At 36.9% G+C, this 24,340-nt stretch overlaps 1 protein-coding gene across 2 annotated transcripts; it reads left to right on the top strand.

Moving 5' to 3' along the window:
- The first annotated feature begins 1,831 nt into the window (after positions 1–1,831).
- On the top strand, positions 1,832–24,340 carry LOC117987669 (protein rolling stone-like). 2 transcript variants are annotated; one of them, XM_034974708.2, is made up of 6 exons: positions 1,832–2,004; positions 11,385–11,535; positions 11,849–12,060; positions 14,958–15,098; positions 16,255–16,482; positions 19,708–24,340. In XM_034974708.2, the coding sequence occupies exons 1-6, from the start codon at positions 1,959–1,961 to the stop codon at positions 19,857–19,859; spliced, it is 930 nt and encodes a 309-aa protein (XP_034830599.1). In that variant the 5' UTR covers positions 1,832–1,958; the 3' UTR covers positions 19,860–24,340. The 2 variants fall into 2 exon arrangements, with proteins under 2 accessions (XP_034830599.1, XP_034830591.1); XM_034974700.2 differs by lacking the exon at positions 1,832–2,004 and adding an exon at positions 5,111–5,253.

Raw genomic sequence — 24,340 nt, 5'->3', positions numbered from 1 at the left:
AACATCCGCGAAGAAAGAATTTTTGCAAATTCGACGCCTAAGGGGTAAAATAGGGGTTTAAAATTTGTGCAAAAAGTCGCGGGCATTAGCTAGTAATTCATAGTTTGTTTACAATATCATAAAAGTGTGTGTGTCTGTCTGTCGATCTACCTCTCTATGTCTGCTAGTTTTTCACGGCCTATCTGTTAAACCGCCGATTTTTATTTTACTTCGTCCGCGTGGATTTAGGTTTTTAAAAATCCCGTGGGAACTTTTTGATTGTCTGGTCTGCTAGGTGATTCTCTAACTCAGTGTGTACCACTAAATGATAGCCACCGAAGTTGCTTAATAGTTCTACATTACTGCTTCACTGGGTGATATTAAAATATTTTTCCGTAGAAAACCTTCAACGGATTAAAAAATTAGCTCCGTGCCTATCATTCAGTGTTAGAAACTGAGTTAGCGAATCAACCTGCTGGTCTGGTGGGAGGCTTCGGCCGTGGCTAGTTTTTCATTTCTGTCGGTAGTCCCCACTTACTGTCTTTTATCTAACAGCCTGTTTGTTCGAAACTGCACCGACTGCCTTATCTTGATCGATTATTATAGCTACAGTTAGTTTCGGTCTCACAATAGTCGTGATAATTTTGTTTATAACTTCATACTATATCACACACCGGCTTTACTCACGTGTTTAGTCGACGTTAGCCTGACTAGTGATTAGATGTATAATGGAAATCACTCACGATAGTTTAAACGCTAAAACTTCATACGACCTATTGAGAAAGAGCCTGTGAGGCCTTCGTTATTTTATAAAAGCTGAAATTTTATTAAAGCTTAAGGCTGCCTCCACCGGCTGGCACGATACTAAGTGTCTGGCAATGCACAACGTGATTTTTAATACTATTCCGAAAAATATAAAAAAAAAATTAGACTGTACAATTTGACGAAAAATTTTATACGTCTTTGTTACCAGTTATCTGCCAAAGCCACCAAGATCCACGACGACCACGACTTCCTAGTCGCTGATCGTTCCTCCCTATATTGGAGATAATGTGCAGAGAAACTTTCAGCTTTTATAAAATAACGAAGGTGTGGCCCTCATGGGCTCTTAGTCCATTATGTAATATCCTAAAATTTTCCAGATTTATCATTGCCATAAAAAGTCGTGATAGCCTAGTGTTTACGACGTCCGCCTCGTATTTGAGTGGTCGGGGGTTCGATCCCGGGCACGTAGGTACCCCTAATTTTTCAAAGTTATGTGCGTTTTAACCGCCTTTCAAAACAGGAGTAGTTGTGTTTCTCTACCTTTATACACCGAAATCTCAGAGATTTCTGAACCGATTTGAGTAATTATTTTTAATCGATAGACAAACTTTGCGATATTGTCCCATAAAAACTTTGGATTCCAACTCCTCAATCCTGATTCTGTAGGTATGTCCCATACCACAATAATTGGTGGGATTTAGAAACTGTCGTTTATAAAGTGACATTGGAGGTACCTACCAAGTAAAGACTTTTTGAACTCGAGCACCCCAGTCCTCCCCTGATGCTGTAAGAAATTGCATTCTTAAATCGTGGTGATGCCACGGGATTTTTAAGGAATCATGCGTTCAAATGTTTTTACGAAATTTGGTGCGGAGATATCCTGCATCACGGGGACGGGCTGCTACGGATAGGTTACTTTATGTCCTGGGAAATCAAACGTTCCCACGGGTTTCTTAAAACCTAAATCCACGCGGGCGAAGCCGCGGGGATCAACTAGTACTTAATATTTCAGCGCACAGGTTGGAAATCACTGGCCTATTATAATGTTCGCGACCGGTACTCGGTAGTCGATCGCAGTGCGGGACCGGCCGTTGCATATGCACGCACGCGCCCGACGCGACGCCCAGCGGGAGGAAACATGTGACATTCTGTAAACTACACGAACGGATATAATTGATTATAAATATCGAGAAAAAACGGATCAAACTTCAAAAATGTGTAAACACTTAGTGCTGGTGCCTTTGGAGACGTCTGATACGGGTAAGTGGTAGATCATAATAGGGGTAGTTTTTATAATAGGTACCTACTACCTACCAATGTTTGATTGCACGTGTGTTTACAGATAATTATTTTTCAATATTTTATCTAGATAATTATTGCCTTTACCTAGTTTAGTATTTTTCAGTATATTATTAATTAAGAAAAAAAACTATGTAGGTATATTTATTTACGTAATCGTGCCACACAATACAATACTTTTAAAGTATGGGTTACCCGTTGTCATAATGTCACACAACCTGAAACGAAAGGAAAGTATTTTTCATATTAATGCGTAGATAATATTTTGGCTAGACCATTTTTTTTAATTTGAAGGTAGATAGATCGGTTATGTAGTATCGCAGCCACAGGAATTAGGTACGAGTAAATATGAAACAGAAAAAACTAATACGTTAGCAAGGTTTAAATTAAAAATCATAATCAAATCGGTGAAGTTAAGCGGTGAGCGTAAGTGTAACTTCATGTTATGTTCACCTACCTACGGCTACAACCTCATTCAAACCTGAAATCTGTACTTTTTTGAAACTTTTCCCAGTCCTCCTACAACATATTTAGAGACATTTTTTAGTTTAACAGTCCTAGAATAATACATTTAGCCTTAAAGTTCATAATAATTAAGAAATAGATCACAAACTTTCGGCTATTGCTCTCCCGCGTAGTTTTGCTTTTCCTAGGAGAACCAAAATAAAAACTAATTTAAAAAAAAATTAAGAATCTTCCATTATCTAGAAAGAAGATGCCTTGACAAATTATTATGTTTTTGTACTTAGTTTCAATAAGTACATTCCAACTCGAGGTATCTACCTGCGAGTTGTCACTGTTCAAATTGGCAAGCTTCTTTGTCCACCTGTAAGACCGTTATATACTATTGTTCATGTCATATAGACCAGGGTCGATAATTTTTAAGGTTAAAAAACCCTAACAGTAGGTATACGAATGGTTTTTGGTAGTGGTTAGGACGTCCGCCTTCTAATCGGAGGTCGGGGGTTCGATCCCGGGCACGCACCTCTAACTTTTCGGAGTTAGGTGCTTTTTAATTAATTAAATATCACTTGCTTTAACGGTGAAGGAAAACATCGTGAGGAAACCTGCATGCCTGAGAGTTCTACATAATGTTCTTAAAGGTGTGTGAAGTCTACCAATCCGCACATGGCCAGCATGGTAGACTATGGCCAAAACTCCTCTCACTCTGAGAGGAGACCCGTACTCTGTAGTGAGCCGGTAATGGGTTGATCATGATGATGATGAAATAAGGAAAAATCGACCAAATTGAGCAAAAGTCCCGGAACGGGGGTGGGGGCGAGTTTAAGGGTGGATTTTCGTTTTTTTGCGATTTGCGGCTGCAAAAAAACAAATGTAAAAAATGTAGATAGTAAAAAAATCTAAAACTTTCTCATTGGAAATTATCGACCATAACTACAAAATTATCGAGAAAAATCCGTCTTTATCGTTTTTAATTTATAACTATCGCAAACAATTTTATATTTTCATGAAAATCGGTGGAAATGGTCTTCTTTGTGTTTAAAACAAGCCGGAATTTTTTCAAAGCAAAATATTTAATTTTCAATGTTTAATGAAGAAAATGTTAAAAAATTAGGTTATTTTCAATTGAAAAAAATTAGCAAATTTTCGATTTTCAAACTGAAGCAGTGCTCATTATTTTCGTTGAAACCACAACTTTAATATAGAGAATTAAAATAATATACTTAATATTATTTATTTGCAAAAATATCTTTAAAAAGGCGGATAACCGAAAACACTCCTTTTTTAATCGATTTTTAAATAAACGTTTACATTAATAAATATTTGTGATTCTCTTACTATGTTATACAAGTAATTGACCAAGCGAAGCGAGAGACTACTAAGCCCAAAACACTGGTGCCCGGCAATTGGCCTGGGCTCCTCAGAATGCCCATTGCCCAATGCCCATACCTTCGGCGTCTGCTTAGCGAATTCTTGGTCCATTCTAATTTCTGTAGTCCAAATTTTATCAATTTATCCAAATTATGCTCTCGAATTAGGCAGACCAGTAGTTATGTGAATAATGATGAAATGTAAATAGGTGGTGAGCTAACGGATTCCAATTCGCGGTGGCGACAATTGTCACAAATCAGAAGACCATTTGTTTTTATTAGAACAAATGCTTATTAATCGATTGTTTGAAAAAATATTCGTCGGAATTGACTGGAGTTGCCGTGCCATGAGACCACTTAGCCATGGAAGAATTAATACCAATCGAGCCGGCTAGGCCATAGAGGGTTATTGTACTCCGAGAGCTAGTGGTGATGTTTGTTTGTTTGTTTGTTTGATGACAAGTCAGCTTGCCTGTGACCTCACCTGGTAGTAAGAAAGGGATATGGCAGTTTTAATAAATCTGTGTCCCTTATCGGTTTCTAATTCAACGCGCCATCGTACTGGAACGCTAAACCGCTTGGCGACACGGCTTTGCCAACAAGATGGTTACTAACCATAGCCAAAATCTCCCAGACCAGACCTGAGACTATTTAGAAATTATGAATTTCCCAATTGCCCTTGCTGAGACTCGAATCTTGGACCATCCATAAATTAAGTTTATGATATTATAAGATAATAAAAAACAGGCATAAGAGAACTTAGGCTGCAAGAGCGAGCAACGCGAGGTCGGGACACGAGGCACTCCGACTTGGATGGGTCTTTAAAGATCTCTTCTAACCTAACCCATCCAACTTAAAATTTTGTAAAATCGTGAATGTGGAAAACGAATTATTTGGTGAAATAAATTTGTATAAACATTTGTTAACAGAATATATTTGTCAAATGTTGTTTTGTAAAACGGTTTGCGGCATACTACGTTCGTGGTTTGATTAGTTCTTGAAACGTTTTTTGTTAATCATTAGTGAACCATATTTTTATACCATGTAGATTTTTCTTTTGTACTTAATGTTTTTTAAAATGTGTAATATTAAATGAATTAAATAAAAAAAAGATTATAGTAACTGCTAGCTCATCGTCTATCTGTAATATTGACATCCCGACACGCGCAGTGAGCTGCGGGCTGCGCGCCTGCGCGCTATGACGATTGACGAATGTATTCCTTCATATAAAACCATTAGAAAAACATTACCCAAAAATACAAATAGGTACTTGTTATTTGCAACAACAGTTGTAAAGTTTTGTTTTGTTACGACGCATTTCCAATGAACTTGCTATTGAATACTGTAATTAGGATGAGGTTGCCGAAATTGGATCTGTGTAAGTTGATCGGTCTGTTGTATTGTGTTTCATGTAGTTTTGACGGGTAAGTGTTTTTGCAGCACATATACACAATAACATTCTTAAGGATATTTTTTAAATCTAAATTTAAGACACGAAGGTCAAAAGGAATGATAAGCGACTTGAAGCCAGCTTACTTGCCTAAGTCTTCATTTTCGGGGCTACATTTTTTAGCAACCGTAAAATTCAGAAAAGTATTAATTTACGAGTACCTATTAGATCATGTTCCAGCATTTTATAATTTTATAGATCTACTAGCTGATGCCTGCGACTTCTTTCACATTCTTGTGAATTTAGGTTTTTAAAAATCCCTTGGGAACTCTTTGGTTTTCCGGCATAAAAAGTAGCCTATGTCATTCTCCAGGTATACCAATGCAAAAAACCACGTCGATTTGTTGCTCCGTGATTGGAGGACATTTAAATTTTCCACGCATTACAATTGAATGAAATGAAATTTCCCTTGTCACAGTTGCACGTGTAAAAAGCCATGCTGATAAATAAAATTTGATAGGCACGTACGTACATTTTTATTTAATTAGGTTGTTGAATGTTTAGTAAAAAAACTAGGACTTGTAAATTAGCGCCAATTTAAAAACTAGATATAATGCGTCCGATCTAACAAAGGGAAAAAACTTGTGCCTTGTTGTGACGTCTAAGCTAGAAATACATTTTGACTAGCTTATGCTCGCGACTTCGTCCGCGTGGACTAAGATTTATTTCAAACCCCTATTTTACCCCCTTAGGGGTTGAATGTAAAAAAAATCCTTTTTAGCGGATGCCTACATCATAACAGCTATCTGCATGCCCAGCTCGATACGTCCAGTGGTTTGAGATGTGCGTTGATAAATCAGTCAGTCAGTCAGTTAATCAGTCAGCTTATACTTTTATATTTAGTCGGTGGCTAATCAACAGATTACTAGTAACCGTTTGACTCTCACCAGTTAATTTCAGCTATTTTCAAGTGACCCTTGATAGATAAAGGACAACATAGCTTATCCTTTGTTCATTTGGATGCATTATATATTTGGTTAATTTTGGATCCCAGACTATAATTTTGGTTGTATCAGAAGGACTATGTGAAAAATGTGCTGGATGATGTTTAAAATAAATTGCTTGAGTATTTTTTCACGCATCAACACATGACGAGGTCAACAATAACACAACAGCTGTCTGTGTTTATAAAAACAAACGTTTATGTCACCTAGAAAGATTCCAATTTTTGCATTTATCATGTATTACAATATCTTTGAAATATGTTTTCGTATAGGTCTACCTAGTCGAAACATTAGATACGATTTGAAAATATTTAAAAATATGTTTAAAAGAAAAAGACAACAATAATTACTTAATCGGAAATTAAAAAGTTGTTCTATGTTGTAAATAATAAACTGGGAATAGGAATTTCTTCTATCTTCATTTCATCTTCAAATGCCACACTTAAAACATTAGGGACTTAGGAAGTATTAATTACTGTGGTAGATATACTTAGCTCAGAACTTTAGTACAAGCTTTAGGTACTTATCAATGTTTAGAATATCTCTAAGTAAATTGCTCGAGACCTACTGATCTCAATCGAATAGGTATAATGATCGTTTTATAAATTACCCTTCATTGTCAATTCTATAACGGAATCCGGAGCAGCTGGCCTTTTACTTGTCTTGCCCTTCCTATCGAGAAGTACCATAAATATTGTTGCAACAAGAATATGTTATTAAATATTAAGAAAAAGAATTTAAATTATTGTAATTGACGTATAATGTGTATTTATAAATAAATGACTATGACTATGTCTATGACTATGTATATATATATCATAAAGAAGAAAGATTTATTTGTTTGTATTCGATAAACTCTAAAACTAATGAACAACTTTAATATTTCTATCACCAATAGAATGTGACTTTATCTAGAAATAACATATAGGCCATCATTATATTATCCAATTTCACCCAAGCGAAACAGGGCGGATCAGCTAGTCTAATATCTAATTCCATTGTTTCTAGGTATAGAAATACAGCCATAGACCAAAATAGATCAATGTTCTTGTAAGTTCTTAAATGTTTAGTTTTTTTTTCAATGTCACTATGATCGTGTTAATAGCCTTTCATTGATGATTCTATTAATGTATTCGCAGCCGGTGGCTAATCAACAGATTCTACTAGCAGAGGACTCTCACCAATTAAAATTGCAATTCCAACATTGTTACTCATTATACTGTCTGGAGTCTGGATTGAAGGGCTGACCGGCGAAGTTTCTTCTTTCTTGTTTTACATCAACGTGATAATATCGATGACAATCGAGTTGTAAGCATCGATAGATATGATCATCATGTAATTAATTTTATCCTTCATTGTCAATTAATCTTGAACCCAGTGGTCAATCGGTAGTAATTCAATCAGTACTAGGCATAATTTTGTTTACATTTTATCGCTCATCAGTTTATGTAGTCATTTCTGTTTGGCCTAGGCCTTAGTCCTGTCGATACCAAAAAATGTTCTAAGGAAAATATGACACAGAGTTCTCAGGATAAACAATCTTTACTTCTTCAAATTTTTGCCATCGAAGGTTTTTTGCCATAGGTTATACCTACCTCATTAACATTCAGATATGATGCATTAACCTTTATTTCCTCGTTTTTGATCTTGACACTAAGAAGTTACGAACGTCTTGACACGAAGAACGAATACACTCCTTGGTTTCCGTACGATTTTCCTACATGGTGCTATGCAGTTATATTCTTTCAAAGTGAGATAAGACATGCTTTCTTGACAAGCATATTCCTTAGATCTCATCATCTTCCCCTTTCATGTTGTATTCTTTACCGGTTCTCCATCGGGCTTGATTTTAGTGAAAAATGTTTCACGATTATCTGATCTGACCTATTGCTCTTTATAAATGACTTTATGAAGTACAGAGCAGGTGGCCAATTGATAGTATCTATCGGCAACCGCTCAACGACAACTATAAGCAATTGACTGCAATTCAAACATTGACATTCACTTGAACCGTCTCGACTAACAATCAGCATGTGATATGCTTTGGGCAACCGTCAAAAAGGATTTATCTACCTATTTAACTGGTTATATCAATTCCTCTGTAAAGTTTTTTCAACAATAATTCAAGAAAAGTTTTAAACACACCACCTACGGTATTTCTGAATGCTGTATTCTCGAAAACTACTAATACATGTATTAGTAGATGTAAATTATTGTCACTGAACTTCATGTTTTAGAAAATATCTTCTTCTTCTTCAAGTGCCATCTCCTACCGGAGGTTGGCAATCATCAAGGCTAACTGGATCTTGTTTACTGCTGCCCTAAACAATGATCTTGTACTCATATTTAACCACTGGCGAAGGTTCTTGCGCCAGGATATTCGTCTACGGCCAGGTCTACGTCTGCCTTTTATATTGCCCTGTATTATAAGCTGCAGTAGATCGTATTTTGGGTTGCGTATAACATGGCCCAGATATTCAAGCTTTCTCCTTTGCACACATTTGAGTAACTCAGTGGACTTCCCCATTCTTTGCAGCACGGTGGTATTGCGTACACAATCTCTCCATGAGATTCGCAACATTCGCCTATAATTTACATTTACATTAGAAAATATAGCTTTCACAAATACCGGTGATGTATTCAAAATGTCTGTGATTTTGTAATAACTACCCCTGTTATTTGCACATTATCCAAACTCGAATTATACATTTTATTTATATTTCAAATATGTCTATCTTTAGTAAATAGTCGCGCTAGCCTTTGAAATTCATAGACATTCATCACGACTCACTTCTTGCGATTTATAACAACTCCATCCATCCGCTCCCCAATGCTAAATCGATTGACGCTCGTATTGTGCACATTGTCATCCATTTACACTTTATTCTTCGACCTATACAACTACTCAATGGAAGAATTAGGTACTGTAGGTATGTTCACATAGATTGAAGCATTGTGTTCGCTTAGTATATCTTCATAACTTTATTATTCACTGTAGGTAATATTTCCGCTTTCTCTGAGTACTAGAAAGGTATTTCTAGTACTTATACTTAGTCATGTTTACAAAATGTTTCTTTATCGAGTATATAATACGAGTAGTCTGATGAATGTAACGCCGTTGTTTTTGTTATCACTGTGACCAAACTACGTTTCCAATAAATCTCTCAATAAAATATGTCTTTATTGGTATGCAAAACTTATCTTTCACCGGAATGCTGATTTATGTTATGAACACGGTTGTTTAATGTCAGCATAGATGTGGAACATCATGGAGAGTTTGCATGGATTTCTGACATAATTATGATTTTCTAATAAAAGGTTTGAAAAATAACCTGTATGTATTCAACAAATGGAACAAGGTCTTATTCATATTACTTTAAGCAATCTACCTATGCAAAATTTTTAACTTTTAAGTAAAAAAAATATTGATACCACGTTTTTAAAACGATCTAAACAGTATATAAAATAATTATTATACATAGCTATGAGAATACTTGTAAGATTTAAAAAGGAAAAAATGGGGCACACGCAATATATAGGTATTATGTCGCAGGGAAATAATAAAAACCGGGATTTTTGTTTTTATTTTATTTTTAAGAATTTTTGGGAATTCCACCCGCTGATTTTTAAAATTCTGCTCGAACTATGACGGGGCCGGTCAGCCAGTCTACATTGTTTTATTTTCAGCCTAACTCTTTATTCGTTTTAAAAATTAAACACTAGAAGCTGCGATGCTAGACAATACGCGTTCTAGTCAAAAAATAAAAACCAGGTCATGCACATTTAAGATTAGCCACAATATATTTTAGTTTCTTAGGCATTCATTGGATGTTTTTAAACAATGATTCTTATAATTATTGCTATCCATACAGTTATGTTATAATATTCTTACAGCTTGCGTGTATAGTCCGATCGGGTATGAGGCGGGGATGCCCCGCGCACCCGCATGTCACCCGCGCTCTCCCGCACCAGATTAGCGCGGGGGATGTGCGGGTGTGCGGGGCGTTCCCTCCCCGATTGTCATCTCGACCACTTCGGGCCATCTTGCGTACTATAGGTATTCTTTGACAGTAAAATTATTTTTCTTGGTAGGTATATTATACAAGTGTAAGTGTTAGTATCCATTGATATTTGATATATATCGCATTACGCCTGCCCCTCGTTTTCACCCACACGATCCCTTTCACATTGTTATAACAATATTGAATATTGCCAGTCTTCACAGTAAAGTAGTTCAGATATTATATCGAATTTATGATGACGTCAATGTTTTGCCCTTTGGTAGTAAATTAGAGATCAATTGATTTTCTTCGGAATGGCCGTTCTATAGATTTAATTTAATGTTGTCTTTTGTAGAACCAATACGTAGATTTATTTCTAAAATTGATTTAACTTAAATATTATAATTAATTTTTAAACACTTGAATGATAAGGGTTTACTTTCATGTCACGTTATCAAAACGATGTGATTTGTATGAAATTTGAAAAAAATAAAAACAAGATTTTTCATTTACATTACCTCGCTAATAATAATCACGGTATTAGTAAAATAATACTTATATTATTAGGTAAGTATGTTTTTAATAATATTGTTAAAATCCCTGAAAGAACAAATACATTATGAATAAAAAACTTTATCTTATCACACATAACATTTAAAAATTACAAAACTGTAAATATACATAAAACAGTAGGTAGGTACATAACACATTTTATAATAATACAAATAGCCATACTTAGTGATTTTTATACTTTTTGCAAACAAATCTGAATATTAGATAACAAATTTTTAAATAAAGTTTATCTTCAAGGAACCAAAAGCTTAATTTGCTATAATCCGCCGAAACAGACAAATCTGTATGGTATAATATACAACCTGTGATATGCACCGCCCACCCTCCTACTGCTTAACATACAGCAAACCAGCCATCAAGCAAGCAAGCAAGTAAGTAAGATCCTCAAAACACACTCGCTGCACGTTTCGCGGCGACACCAGAGCATCCTCAGGAAATGTAGACCTTATAATGCACAATAGCAAAGCCTTTGGTTCCTGGTTTAACATGGGCTTCCACAAAGTAACGCCTGCATCTATACAAAGTTTATCTTATTCCCCAGCAATGAAGAAAACGTGTAAGCCGGCAATGCTGGGCAGGATCTGGCAGGCCAGCAGACGAGCTCTCAACTTGGAGCACTCGCCTCCTCACGTATTCGCCTGTTGCCAGTGGCAAGACGGCACTCGACCGGCTACATTTTACCTCCTATATAGGTAAGTCAAGGATCAAGCCTCTTTAGACATTAACACGTCACACTTAATCGTTAATCCAAGAATCCAAATTACTATTCTAAGACTGAGCTACGCGTTCATCTTTAACAAGCTGTCGAGATCGTAATAAGTATATGGCACTTGCTCTGTATTTGTTACCTTGTTGATGTCTTGTTTTGCCTGTCATCAAGCAGAAAATGGCCAAAATGGCTACCAAAAACTGTGGCGAAGAATATTACGACTAAGCTCTTCACGTAGACAGTAATTTCCCTGTATTCGAAACTGCAAACAAAATCTTCTTTCTGATTGTCAACAGATGGCTACTATTTCTAACTGTACTTTCGATTGGCATCTCAAGTTTTGCCTGTCAACGTCTACCGCGTCTATATGAAGGGCCGAAAGTGCAGTTGAACTACTTCAAATGGTTCATCTATTTCACCAACTGGGGCTACCTGCTCATCGTGCTGCAAGCCGGTCTGGCACTGGCGGTTGTCCATCGTTACAAAAATCAGAAATCTTTCAATTTGCGTAAGTAACTAACTCAAGTAAATACCTACTTACTTTAATACCTACCTAGTCGTAATAATTTAGAATCACAATCAAAATCAATCTACCTACTCTATCTATCGGATGGAATTTCGTGAGCTTTTTAGTCGGTAGGCGAGTCTGACATAAACACTGTGCTCCCCCGTGGCCGGTGGTATCCATGATGGATTTTCCTCACGATAGATTAAAAAAACGTCAACGGAATTGACGTAAAAATCAAGAATTCAAAGTCGTTGCCGCTGTCCCGCAACCTGCATCTTACCCCACGAGCAAAACACGAGCCTCCTCAATCAAGTAGTAGGTACACCTATATAATTATAATGTTTGAGAATGGGATTATGATTTAATCAATGTCAAGGAGCTTTGCGTGATTTCGTCCCTTACCATTTCAAAGAATTTCCGACACTCATTCGGAACAATCAACTTGTATCATTGTGTCGCGTGTCAACACAATCATCAAATGCTTGTTTTGATATTATGGTCACGTGCATTGAGCTGACTATCATAGAGAAGCAATCCTCATACATCAAGTGAAAAGTAGCCCTGTATACTCGTAGAATAATATGTCTCTTTTTTATATTTTTTATTATTATTTAGTTCGCATGACGATGACGGTCAAAACTACTTTAAGCCATAAAAAACTGGCCAATTGCGAGTCAGAGTTGCGCACCGAAGGTTCCGTACTACAGTCGATAAATCAAAAACTAGTATGCCTAAAAATAAATAAAAATCTGTTTTAGAATGTCCAGGTAAAGTCCTTTCATATGATACCCCACTTGGTATACATATCTTACTTTGAAAATTGAAAATACTTATTATTTTGTTCATGAACACATTATAATTTTTTTTGTGAAACCGTGTTTTGTAACCACAAATTCACGGTTTCGGATTTATTCCTTACTTGTGCTATAAGACCTATCTACCTACCAAATTTCATGATTCTAGGTCAACGAGAAGTACCCTATAGGATTTCTTGACAGACACTACGGATAGACGGACAGACATACCGACAACAAAGTGATCATATAAGGGCTCCTTTTTCCTTTTTCGGTACGGAACCCTAAAAAGTAGTTTAAGTACAATAAAATATTTAATGATCTATCTAATAACACAAGTTTTTCAGTATTGCCATTATTATACGTATATTATGGTTGAGATCGAATCAGTTGTCCCAGTGTATTGTTGTATCCGCAGTATATGCAAGTGCGGGCGACAATGAGTTTTACCCAATGTCATGACTACAGACAGAGAGATTATATTATCATATTGCTAGAGAAACCAACCTCATACATCAGGCATATAAATAGCGCCCGCCTCTAGTAGGTATATGGCATGGCACCTCTCTGGCAACAACGTAACACATAAATTTTATTATACTAACCGTTGTCAGAGTAAACTAGAGTGAAGGAACTCTCGGTTTGATCCTGAATCGATGATATATCAAATATGCTATGGTGACATAAAATCATAGAAAAATACGGCTACATTAGGGCTACCTGCGTCAAATGTACTAACATTTGACGCCTGCCAGTGACGTCAAAGCCTCGACGTTTTGTTAGAAGTTCCCTAACTGTCGTGAACTGTGCCGTTGTTCTAAAGTGTTGCCCAGAAAATCACTCGTGATAATAATATGTATACCTATTTACCTAATTTGCCTATAATTATGTTATCACCATCAGTCATTTGTTCAGGAAAATTCTGGTTCCTTTTTACATCGAGCCAAATTATACCTGCTGTTAATTTTTACTTTGTAATTCAAGAGATAGTATTTTTATCTTCATGCATTCTATTAGCCGAGTAGGCTTATACATGGAATCGGCTAAATGGCTAATTGACTACCTATGTGTTTATTAATAGGTGATTAGAGACAGAATTGTCCGAATTTCCGATCTATTTGGTCTATTTTTCCAACCCAAAACAGACCTCATACATCAGGTGTACCTACCTTTACCTACTCGGAAATACCTACATATGTGTCTCTCTATTCATTCAAATTTCTTTATTGCGAATAGGTAAACAGATGGAGATTTCAAACGGGGTTGATTAACAGAATTTGGAAATTATTTGCCCGGTTGGATGGACACACGTTTCCAAGTATACGTACATCCTATATGATGGCTGTTTTAGGGTGGATAAACGAAATAAGCGTTATATTTGGCAGCCCTACTACAGTGCAGTTGATTGATACAATTTCGCGTCAATTAACTCGCAGTCAGCGGCCTCCCGTCACAATTATCCTTATTGGTTCCTCATTCCTGTACTGACGTCCGAACCGATGCCGTAACAAACGATAATTGATGTGGGTGACATTGTTATCCGGTTAGTTGTTACTACGGAAAGTACCTATTTATACAACGAGTAATGACCTTAAATGGCTCTTTACGCACTGCGTCCAATCCAAATCCGATCCGAGTCGGAAGCCGTAAAACAATATTCGGATCTAGTACGCAACCCTCATACAAGCGAAGCGTAGGTTACGGCGAACGGCTACTTGGGATCGAGAATTCTCTTGTCGGATCGATCATCGAGTGCAGTGCGAAAAGAGCCTACGGAAAAGGAACCATATTTTACTATAATCTGCAAGTAACAAAAAATGTCCTTGGGGCTAAAAAGGCCGTATACTGCACCATCCTTCCTTAGCAGTTAGTTTCCTGAACTGAAACAAACTGGTGTGCTCCAATTTTACGACGCCATACAAATGGCTAAAAACAGGATCCGATGGAAGGACATTATTTACTGCAAAAGGTTGACTCGGAAGTCGGAGTTGATCATGATACTCAGTCATGAGGAACCAACTAGAGGGCGAGAGAAATCAGTTAGTTTCACTGTCTTGTCAATTTTAAAAAGGGGTTTTCTATTAAGTTTTTCTGTTTGTTTAGCAAGCGAAGATGAAGGAATCCCAATGCCGCGAAGACAGCGGACGCCCGCGCTGTGCCGCGCCTATTGGCTGGCGCATACCATCGCCACCGACTTGGCTTTCGTCATCACGCTTATTTACTGGACTCTAGTGCATGATCCGAGTAAGTTTATACCTTCAATTCCTACGTGAGGTACCTTACTATGCGTTCCAACGGAGAAGTGCACCGCCATATTTGAAATGTTTTACTCTAAGTCTATATAGTATCAGTAGGACATTTCAAACATGTCCAACTTATTTTAAATTCGACAATTCTTGTTCTGCTTGTTTTTTACGTAAGTACATTGGTTTACTTTAAAAATAATAACACCACGTTTATAATTTTAATCAAGCTATTCTTTTGTTGCTGATGGTTTAAGTTTGATAGGTACGGGAGTTACGAAGTACAGTACTTACTACCGATGTTCTTCTTGATTGAAATGCATAGTAAGTACCTACCTGTTCTTGGAAGAGCTCTTGGAATTTTGAGCAATATCGATCAGATATAGGTAAATATCATATTAGCAATAAACGTGTAGTATGCAAGGAATCTATCAAAAGTATAAATAGGGTGGCATGTTCCATAGAACTCATAGATTCATAGTTAAGCAGTTATATTATTTATCAACATTTATCATGCAACCTTTTACAATCGCTGTCCCACTAATGACTGAGTTACTCAGCCCCCCGGTTGTGTAGGAATAACCATTTCATCGCTATCACAATCGTCAAGACATTCTGCCCTTGGATTAATTGATTCGCTGTTTACATTTTTTCACAGCCAATCAAAGGGCAGAATTTCTTGACGATTGCGATAGCCATGAAATGGTTACCTTCTTACATAATTGGGGGGCAGGTCTCCTCTCAGAATATGAAGGGTATAGGTATAGCGCATAGCTGACTAGGCTCTTGTGGTATTGGGGCCGTGCAGGAGGGCTGACAGTTGTCAGTATCACTAAGCTCTCGCGCAACGTCAGCACCTTCCCGCACCGCTCCACTACCGTAGGAACCTATTTTCCTACTCAGTACTCAGTTGTATGTAATGCCGGTACCAGTGGCGGATTTGCAGCCTAGGTCGCCCTAGGCCGCAGGCCATGTAGTAAGTAGGTACCAGCCGCCCCTTTCTCCATTGCCAAATTTTATCACATAACTTTTATCATAACAGTGAATTTTAATCACGATTGGCCGGCTCTAATATCTGGCCGCCCTAGGCCTGGGCCTACTGGCCCTTATCGTAAATCCGCTATGTATTTAATTGACGCATACTTTTAAACTTTCAGGAATCCATGAGATTAACACGTTAAACCTGCTGGTTCACGGTGGCAATTCGCTAGTAATGCTCCTAGAGCTGGCACTGACGGCGCACCCCGTGCGTGCGGCGCATGCACTGTTCGGCGCAGGCGCGGGCCTGGCGTACGGTGTCTTCAGCGCATTTTACTGGGCGGTTGGCGGTACCGACCGAATTGGTTTACCAGCCATATATCCTGCACTTGATTGGAATAAACCAGGCAAGTTATATACCACTAGCTGATACCCGCAACTTCGTCCGCGTGGTTTTAGCTGTTTTTATAAATACCATGGGAACTCTTCATCAGGTAACTAATACCTAGCCATGCAAAAAATCATGTCGATCCGTTGCGACGTAATTGAAAGACAAACCAGTAAACTAACAAACCAACAAACAAACACACTTTCGCATTTATAATATGTGTAGTGAAGGTAGCTAATGCCTGAAATGTGTTGCAATACGACGCGTGCCATCATCATTTACGTCAACCGCTAGACGTCCTCTGATGGACGTAGGTCTTTTGTAGGGACTTCCCACGCCACGGTCTTGTACTTTGTTTTGTTTTCAAAAAGCTTCACGCAAGTGCCAAAACAACTGTGCAAAGTTTTAAACCAATCGAACAAGCATTGTACGTTCATCTTAAGATTATTTTGACGCGTGTGTAATATTTTGCCACCATTACAAATCACACAACAATAAACTCTAAGATCTAAGGAATAAAGAAACAAAGCAATGGTGCCAATACATATTACTCACGCGTCAAGTCACGTAAAAAATATCTACTTCTGGACAACAATATGCATGCGTTTGACTGCGCATGCATTATGGTATGTACTTAGTATGGTTTTCCTTCAGTTTGATCGGGCAACCAATGTGCGGTAGCAAGACACCCTTCACGTTTTTTTTCCTCCTAACAAATCAGTACCCTTATTATAAATGCGAAAGTGTGTTTGTTTGTTGGTTCGTTGGTTTATTGGTTTGTTGGTTTATTGGTTTGTTGGTTTGTCCTTCAATCACGTCGCAACGGTGCAAGGGATTGACGTGATTTTTTGCATGGGTATAGATAAAGACCTGGAGAGTGAAATAGGCAGTAGGCTACATTTTATCCCGGAAAATCAAAGAGTTCCCACGGGATTTTTAAAAACCTTATTCCACGCGGACGAAGTCGCGGGCATCTGCTAGAAGATCGATAAAGCACACATTGCTCAGGTTTAATATCAGAGGTTTTTTGACGGTATGCTATTACATTTAGGTATGAAAATTCTGAGAAAATTATTCGGTTTTAATGACCACGACCAAGTAGTGATGTCATAAAAAAATCGCGAATTAAATTACAACTGATTAGGTGTTGACTCGTCGTCGTCTTGATCTTGAACTTTATGTTTTGCACCAATTAATTTAATGAACTTAATATGCCGCCGCAGACTAGGAGAATGGATACCTATGTAACCTACTTAGAACACAAAAATACTTGTACAAAAGTACTTGTCTAGTAGTAGTACCTAGTATTATGATAATTTTGCCATATCACGACTGTCTGAACTTTTCAGAAATACTGATAGGTAACTACGGATAGGTAGGTACATGATATTCTTATTTCATTATAAACACCTACCTTCATCCATACTAGGAAATCATAATATCGAGTTTATTTTTCACGATAGATAGCAAATAGTTTGATAATGACGAATGTGATTGTTGCCTACACCGGCGCGTGATGGTATATCAATTAATAAAATATGATGGTAGAATTTAGATCATAATTTCATAACACCAAACAAAATTTATCATCAAAGTATTAATCGATATCTATACTAATATTATAAATGTGAAAGTGTGTCTGTCTGTCTGCTTGTCTCGAAATTTGGTAAATACAGAGATAGCTTGCACCCCGGAGAAGGACATAGGCTACTTTTTATCCCGGAAAATCAAAGAGTTCCCACGGGATTTTAAAAAACCTAATAACACGCGGACGAAGTCGCGGGCAGCAGCTAGTAGGAAATAAAAATAAAATAATTTACAATAATAGTGTTTAGTCTTATATACTTATATCAATATCAATTACTTATAATAAAACTGTAACAGGTCAAATTCTGTACATTGAAGATATTTTGAAATTTTTTTTTCGAGGGCACTCTATAATCGATACTGAACCCAAAACTGTAATTTTTTTTATTTTTGTCTGTCTGTCTGTCTGTCTGTCTATCTGTCTGTCTGTCTGTCTGTCTGTCTGTCTGTCTGTCTGTCTGTCTGTCTGTCTGTCTGTCTGTCTGTCTGTCTGTCTGTCTGTCTGTCTGTATCACGGCCGCGCATCACGCTGAAACTACTGAATGGATTCCAATGAAACTTGGTACGATTTGAGGTCATACTATGAGAAAGAATATAGGATACTTTTTATCCCGAAATTCAGCATGGTTCCCGTAGGAGAGGGAATGAAAGTTAAAATGTATACTGAGTTGTAATTCATTAACGCGTAGTCCGATTTCATTCATTCTTTTTTTGTTAGAAAGGGGATATTTTAAAGATTGTTCCGTAAATATTTCAAGGTCATCGGTTTTTAATCGACTGTCAAAAAGGAGGTGGTTCTTTTTTCTACATCGATTTTTTCGAGGTTTCTGGACCGATTTGCAAATATTTTTTTTAAATCAACAAAAAAAGTTTACGTCGTGGTCACATAAAAAATTCTGGATTCAACTCCTTAATCCTGATGCTGCAGGGTTACTGCCCGCCTGAGTTATCAAGATTCAGGAAGTGTTCATAGTGAATTCATATTGTAGGTACCAAGCAACGACAACAATCCCGAAAAATCAAAGAGTTCCCGCGGGATTTTAAAAAACGTAAATCCACGCGGACGAAGTCGCAGGAATCAGCTAGTATAATAATATAAGTTTTGGATATAGATCCAGAATAACTTACAGACAAGAATTAGATGTATTGTAAAACTACAACTTCTCTTACTTACTTACTTAGGAATTTAGCATATTGGAGATGGTTAGGTGAGGTGTACTTTACATAGGTGTGCCGCGTTCGTAATCTTTATCCTTTATTTCGAGGTCCCTAAAGACGTAATAGTATTTGCAAGTCTGAGGAAACTCCAAGTAACAAGTAGGCTCTAGGAATAGATAATAATAGGTAGGTAAGTACCCCACAAAATCATTGCAAGGTACTAACTAAATACAGGCGTCAATTTAGTAGAGTGCTAAACAAGTAATCCAATCAGAACAAGAGGCTCACCTATAAACACATGAGTAAAGACTCCTTATACTATGTGGTATGACTGCGCATTGTACAGAAACAGATCTCAGCCTGTCCTGTGCACCTATTTAATCATTAGTCTATAAACCTGCGCAAACCCCATGTTGCAACTTCAGATTGGACTACTTCAACCTGTCCAATGCAAAAAACTATGCCATCAACATAAAGTAACAAATCCTTGTATTTCCAGGCTTGGCGTTCGGTTTTGTCGCCTTGTGCGCAGCCGTGATGATGTTCGCGCATGGCGTCGCGACATGCCTTGCCTTCGCACGTAGCAGAATCGCTTCAAGGGTGATGCCTGCTCGATCCTCCGCTGAACGCTTTACGCTGCCAACGCACTGAGCTAGGAGAAAACGGATCTAATTCACTGCCTTTAGAATCCCATTGGAAGCATTTGCACTTTCGTGCCGAACACTGAGCCCAGGCTCCAGCTGCAGTGGATCTACGTGTGTGTATTATGATCCGAGATTTTGAGTTGATACTTTTATGCATAGCTAACGCAATGTTAGCGTTTTGTCATTATTTAGTACCATAGAAGACACGATGCTTATAGCATCAGCGGTCAGCGATTTAGTTGCTTTTCGGAAGTTCGATGTTGCGATTGAATGCTCTATTCCGCACACATACCATCTGCAGTTCCAGCAATCAAATAGATTTTATATATTATTTAAATACAGCGATCTAACGCAGAAAAATGTGGAAACGCGATGTAGCATCGAATCAGTCACTAAAACACGCAGAACGTCGTCTAAGCGCGATGCAACATCAATGCAGTCGCAAAATCACCGATTGCTGATGCTAAAAGCATCGTATCTGCTATGGCTTTTATGGACATGGTTTTACATATCCATTCAACTGTTGCAGGCTAGCATTCAGGGCTGTTGTATATTGAGAAATGATTGAAAATAACAAAAGGATGACCAACACGCGACATAATAATGTTGGAATTTAAATAACTTTGTATTTGAGGTGCGAAGACGCTGGTTGCTCTTTAGTCAAAGAGGGTAAAAGAGCTGATGTTAGTTTTTAGATGGAAGAATGCGGCGTAGGTAATAGGTATTAAAAAACCATATCCCTTGTTATAGATAGAGATGCTTGATCAGAAACTGAGAATATGGCACCAAGCAAATTATTTGCTGAATTGAATTTTTATTAGATATGTGGTGCAAAATATAAGATTACATTCACATTCCTTTCAAGTAAGCTCAAAAAAAGGGATGATCTTTAATTATTATGAGTTAGATCGTATGAATAGAAAATTGGTGTTACGTAATGTTTGAATAATAATAGGTCACTTCTGATTATTCGTATTGAATAAATTGGGTAATGTTGGACTGAAATAGGTTTAAAACTTAAATGAATAGACCTGCAGTGAAAATAGGGTCTTGGACTGTAGTAATAAAATGACGTGATGTTTTGTATAGCGGTAGTTTATGGGACTAGAATTCATTATCAAAGAAAATATATTTTTTTAAATTCAGGTTTTTCGTTATTTTTAACATTAATAATAATTATTAACGTCACGCTGTATGGAGGGAGATTAATGACGTCACAAGGCATAAACGAAATATTTTTAAATTTTTAATATAAAAATATTTTCTCGCAGAAATTACTCTATTTTTATGTTAAAAATCGAAAAATATTTGGCGTTTATGGATTGTGACGTCACTAATCACTTTCAGCGTGACTTTCATGTTACAAATAAATAAAAATCTAAATAAAAATAATAAAAAAAAATTAATAAGTAATGAATTTTAGCCCCAATTAGCTACCGTTATACAAAACATCATATCATTTTATTACTACAGTCCCTGGACCCTATTAGGATAAGGAAGGGGGAGTTATCTAAATCAGTGTTGGTATGTTATGCATTTACATATTTGTAGTTAGGACTGTATACGTTTTTTAGCATAAGATTAAAATATATTTTACTGCAATATTAACGCCAAATGCTTTATGGCCAAAAACTATGCGTATTTTAAATGAAAAATATCGCTTAGCGCGATTTGTGATATTACTTTACTCTTTATAAATAGAGGAAGGGCACAAGAAGTCATCAAAATTGCTATTAAAACCTATTTTTAACCGACTTCAAAAAAGGAGGAGGTTCTCAATTCGTCGGAATATTTTTTTTTTTGTCCCTCTTAAAGCTATTAATGCACCGAAATCTAGGTACCAAAAATTACCGATCTTCTACCTACATCGAAATATTATGGTATTCACTATGGATTTGCCAACGTCTACTAAAATGTACTTGGTGGCTAATATTAGAATACTGAATACCTTTGTATTTGCACATTACCCGTATTTTAGTTTTAAATACAAATACAAGACTTATTGTCCCCTTCCGATAGGCCAGTATTGTTTAGTAAAATATAATGAAAAGGTATTATTTATTATTATTTAGGTAAGCGGTATAATACTCTTATTATGATAAAAAATATATCTACTGCTTGCATCGATATAAAGTAATATATAAGTCAATGACTGCTTGTTTTGTATAATTATAAATGTATAAAATACGCAATTCAAAACGTAACGTGGTAGTTTCTAATATTATCTCATATCTATATCTAATAAAAAATATATGTATAATTATACATAAGAATTGTTTATTGTATGGATGACGGCATATAATGGCGTGACGTAGTTAAGTAGGTATATCATATTCCCTATAATTGATGTGCGTAGTTTTCAAGCTAATCAACGACTTGATTCTACGTAATTATGGGAATAATCCCACTTCTGATTCTAAATTAATATGTCGTCAATTACTTGGACTTGGAGTAGCTAGATACCGCAAGCCGTCCGTCCAGGCTTACCTACCCGAGACCCGAGGGCTTACTTATTTTCATTCCTCTAACAATATCGTTTTCTTCTCTTGGAATACGAAAAATCGATCGTCTCTCCTGTCAAAGTCTGTTAGCTAACTGACACGTGGCGATTAAAACTTGTGATTGCGCTTTGTGATCATGATCTTCATCATGATCATCAACCGATAGACGTCCACTGCTGGACATAGATCTCTTTTAGGGACTTTCACACGCCACGGTCTTGCGCCGCCTGAATCCAGCGGCTCCCTGCGACAGCTCTTCTGATGTCATCCGTCCACTTAATGGGAGGTCTTCCAACGCTTGCCTTCCGGTGCAAGGTCAGAATTCCAGCACCTTAGGACCCCAACGTTTATCGGTTTTCCGAACTATGTGCCCTGCGCGCTGTTATCGTCATTACTAAATGACTCGCGTGACGTCATCGCGGATAAGAAAAAGAGGCACGGTTAAGTTTTCATACAACATATTAAATGAACATGCGACATCTAGCTATTCCAAGTTCGTGCTCGTAACTTATATCCATTTATACGGTAGGTAGGCTATTTTCCGTGTAGGTACCTTACACCTACATAAGGAAAATATTTGCTAATTACCACATAGATCAATTATAGCGATTGTTGTATTATAATAATACAAAAAGTGCTGCTACCAAATACTAAGTAAATTACAAGAATAAGTATTATTATGAATTTTGTATTTTCTCTAAATATTATAATGTACTTTTTATGTAGGTAATACCTAGTGTTTACTGTTTGAGATTTGTATGTAACTTGATTTTTTTTACTAACAAACACTGTATTTTTGAAAATCACATGAAAGAAAAAATGTTGAGAGAACCATACCTACTGCCATCAGCGCCAAAGTGATATATTCAATGTAGCTATACCAGGGCTCAGCAACCTTTTGAGACGGACGAGTCAAAAGTTACGATTTACTCAGCAGTTTTTAAAGAGCCACTATTTTCGTTATACTATAGTATTTGTTTTTAATTTAATAGTATTTGTTTATCCAACGTTTGTTTAAATATACGCAAAACCTGAAAGTAGTTTAAAAGAAACCAAAAGCTTAATTTGCTATAATCCGCTGAAACAGATCAAATCTGTATGGTGCAACATGCAGCATGCGATATGCACCGCCCGTCCTCCCAGTGCTAAACATGCAGGAAAAGCCAGCCAACAAGCAAGCTTAGCATGTTTAGCAGTGGGAGGGCAGGCGAACTAGTTAAGCTTTTGGTTCATTGTATATCAATGATTTCCGCAAAGTAACGTCTGCTTCTATACAATATAATGAAAGTAGTTTGTTCAGAACCAGTAACAATGGATTGCAATCATTTTTACTAGGGGTCATATTTTGACCAAAAATACTTTAAAATCCTGAATAAGAACTATCATGTAGACAACCCTACTAACGGACCGCCATTTTTTTAAGCACGCTTGTAGGCGTCATAAGGTGCGCTTCGCGCCAATATCTATGGTAGTCTATATAGCTACGGGTATGTATGTGTCACACACAATTTGTCTTCACTTTTTATAATACAATTGTATCATTGTATGAGCTTTGCTAAGGTATCTGGTCCTGGAGTTTTATAATATTTTTGCATGTAGACTAGACCTACATTTTTACTGTACCCAGCCAGCACAGTGATTGTTTGTACTCGTATGTGATCTGTATTCTGTAGGCATAATGTGATCGTTCCTAGCCTGAATATAAATATTCTGGCATAACTGTGATGCGGTTTTCACGCAAGTAGTATTTTAAATCGCATATGTTTAGTTTATAAGTTGTGCGAAAAGTAATAAATGAAGGTAAATATCTGTCCACTTGATGAAAAACAGTAGGGGAAAGCAGGTAGGATTCGTACACTTTTTACTCTAGGTCATGTAAAAACAAAACTAATAAATATTTCAAAATAATTTCAACGCTGCTGGATTACCTAGTTATCTGGCTTTAATTATAGTGTAGTTCAGTGTTGATGCAAAGTAAGATGTCAAA

The sequence above is a fragment of the Maniola hyperantus genome, chromosome 2, assembly GCF_902806685.2.
Source record: "Maniola hyperantus chromosome 2, iAphHyp1.2, whole genome shotgun sequence".
Lineage (NCBI taxonomy): Eukaryota > Metazoa > Arthropoda > Insecta > Lepidoptera > Nymphalidae > Maniola > Maniola hyperantus.
Note: the sequence above shows the minus strand (reverse complement) of the source record. Positions and strands in the feature narration are given on the sequence as shown.

Coding starts and splice junctions, on each gene's coding strand:
- LOC117987669 (XM_034974700.2), top strand. CDS start 5,199: ATGAACTTGCTATTGAATACTGTAATTAGGATGAGGTTGCCGAAATTG. Junction 12,061..14,957: donor TCAGAAATCTTTCAATTTGC/GTAAGTAACTAA, acceptor CTGTTTGTTTAG/CAAGCGAAGATGAAGGAATC. Junction 15,099..16,254: donor GACTCTAGTGCATGATCCGA/GTAAGTTTATAC, acceptor TTAAACTTTCAG/GAATCCATGAGATTAACACG.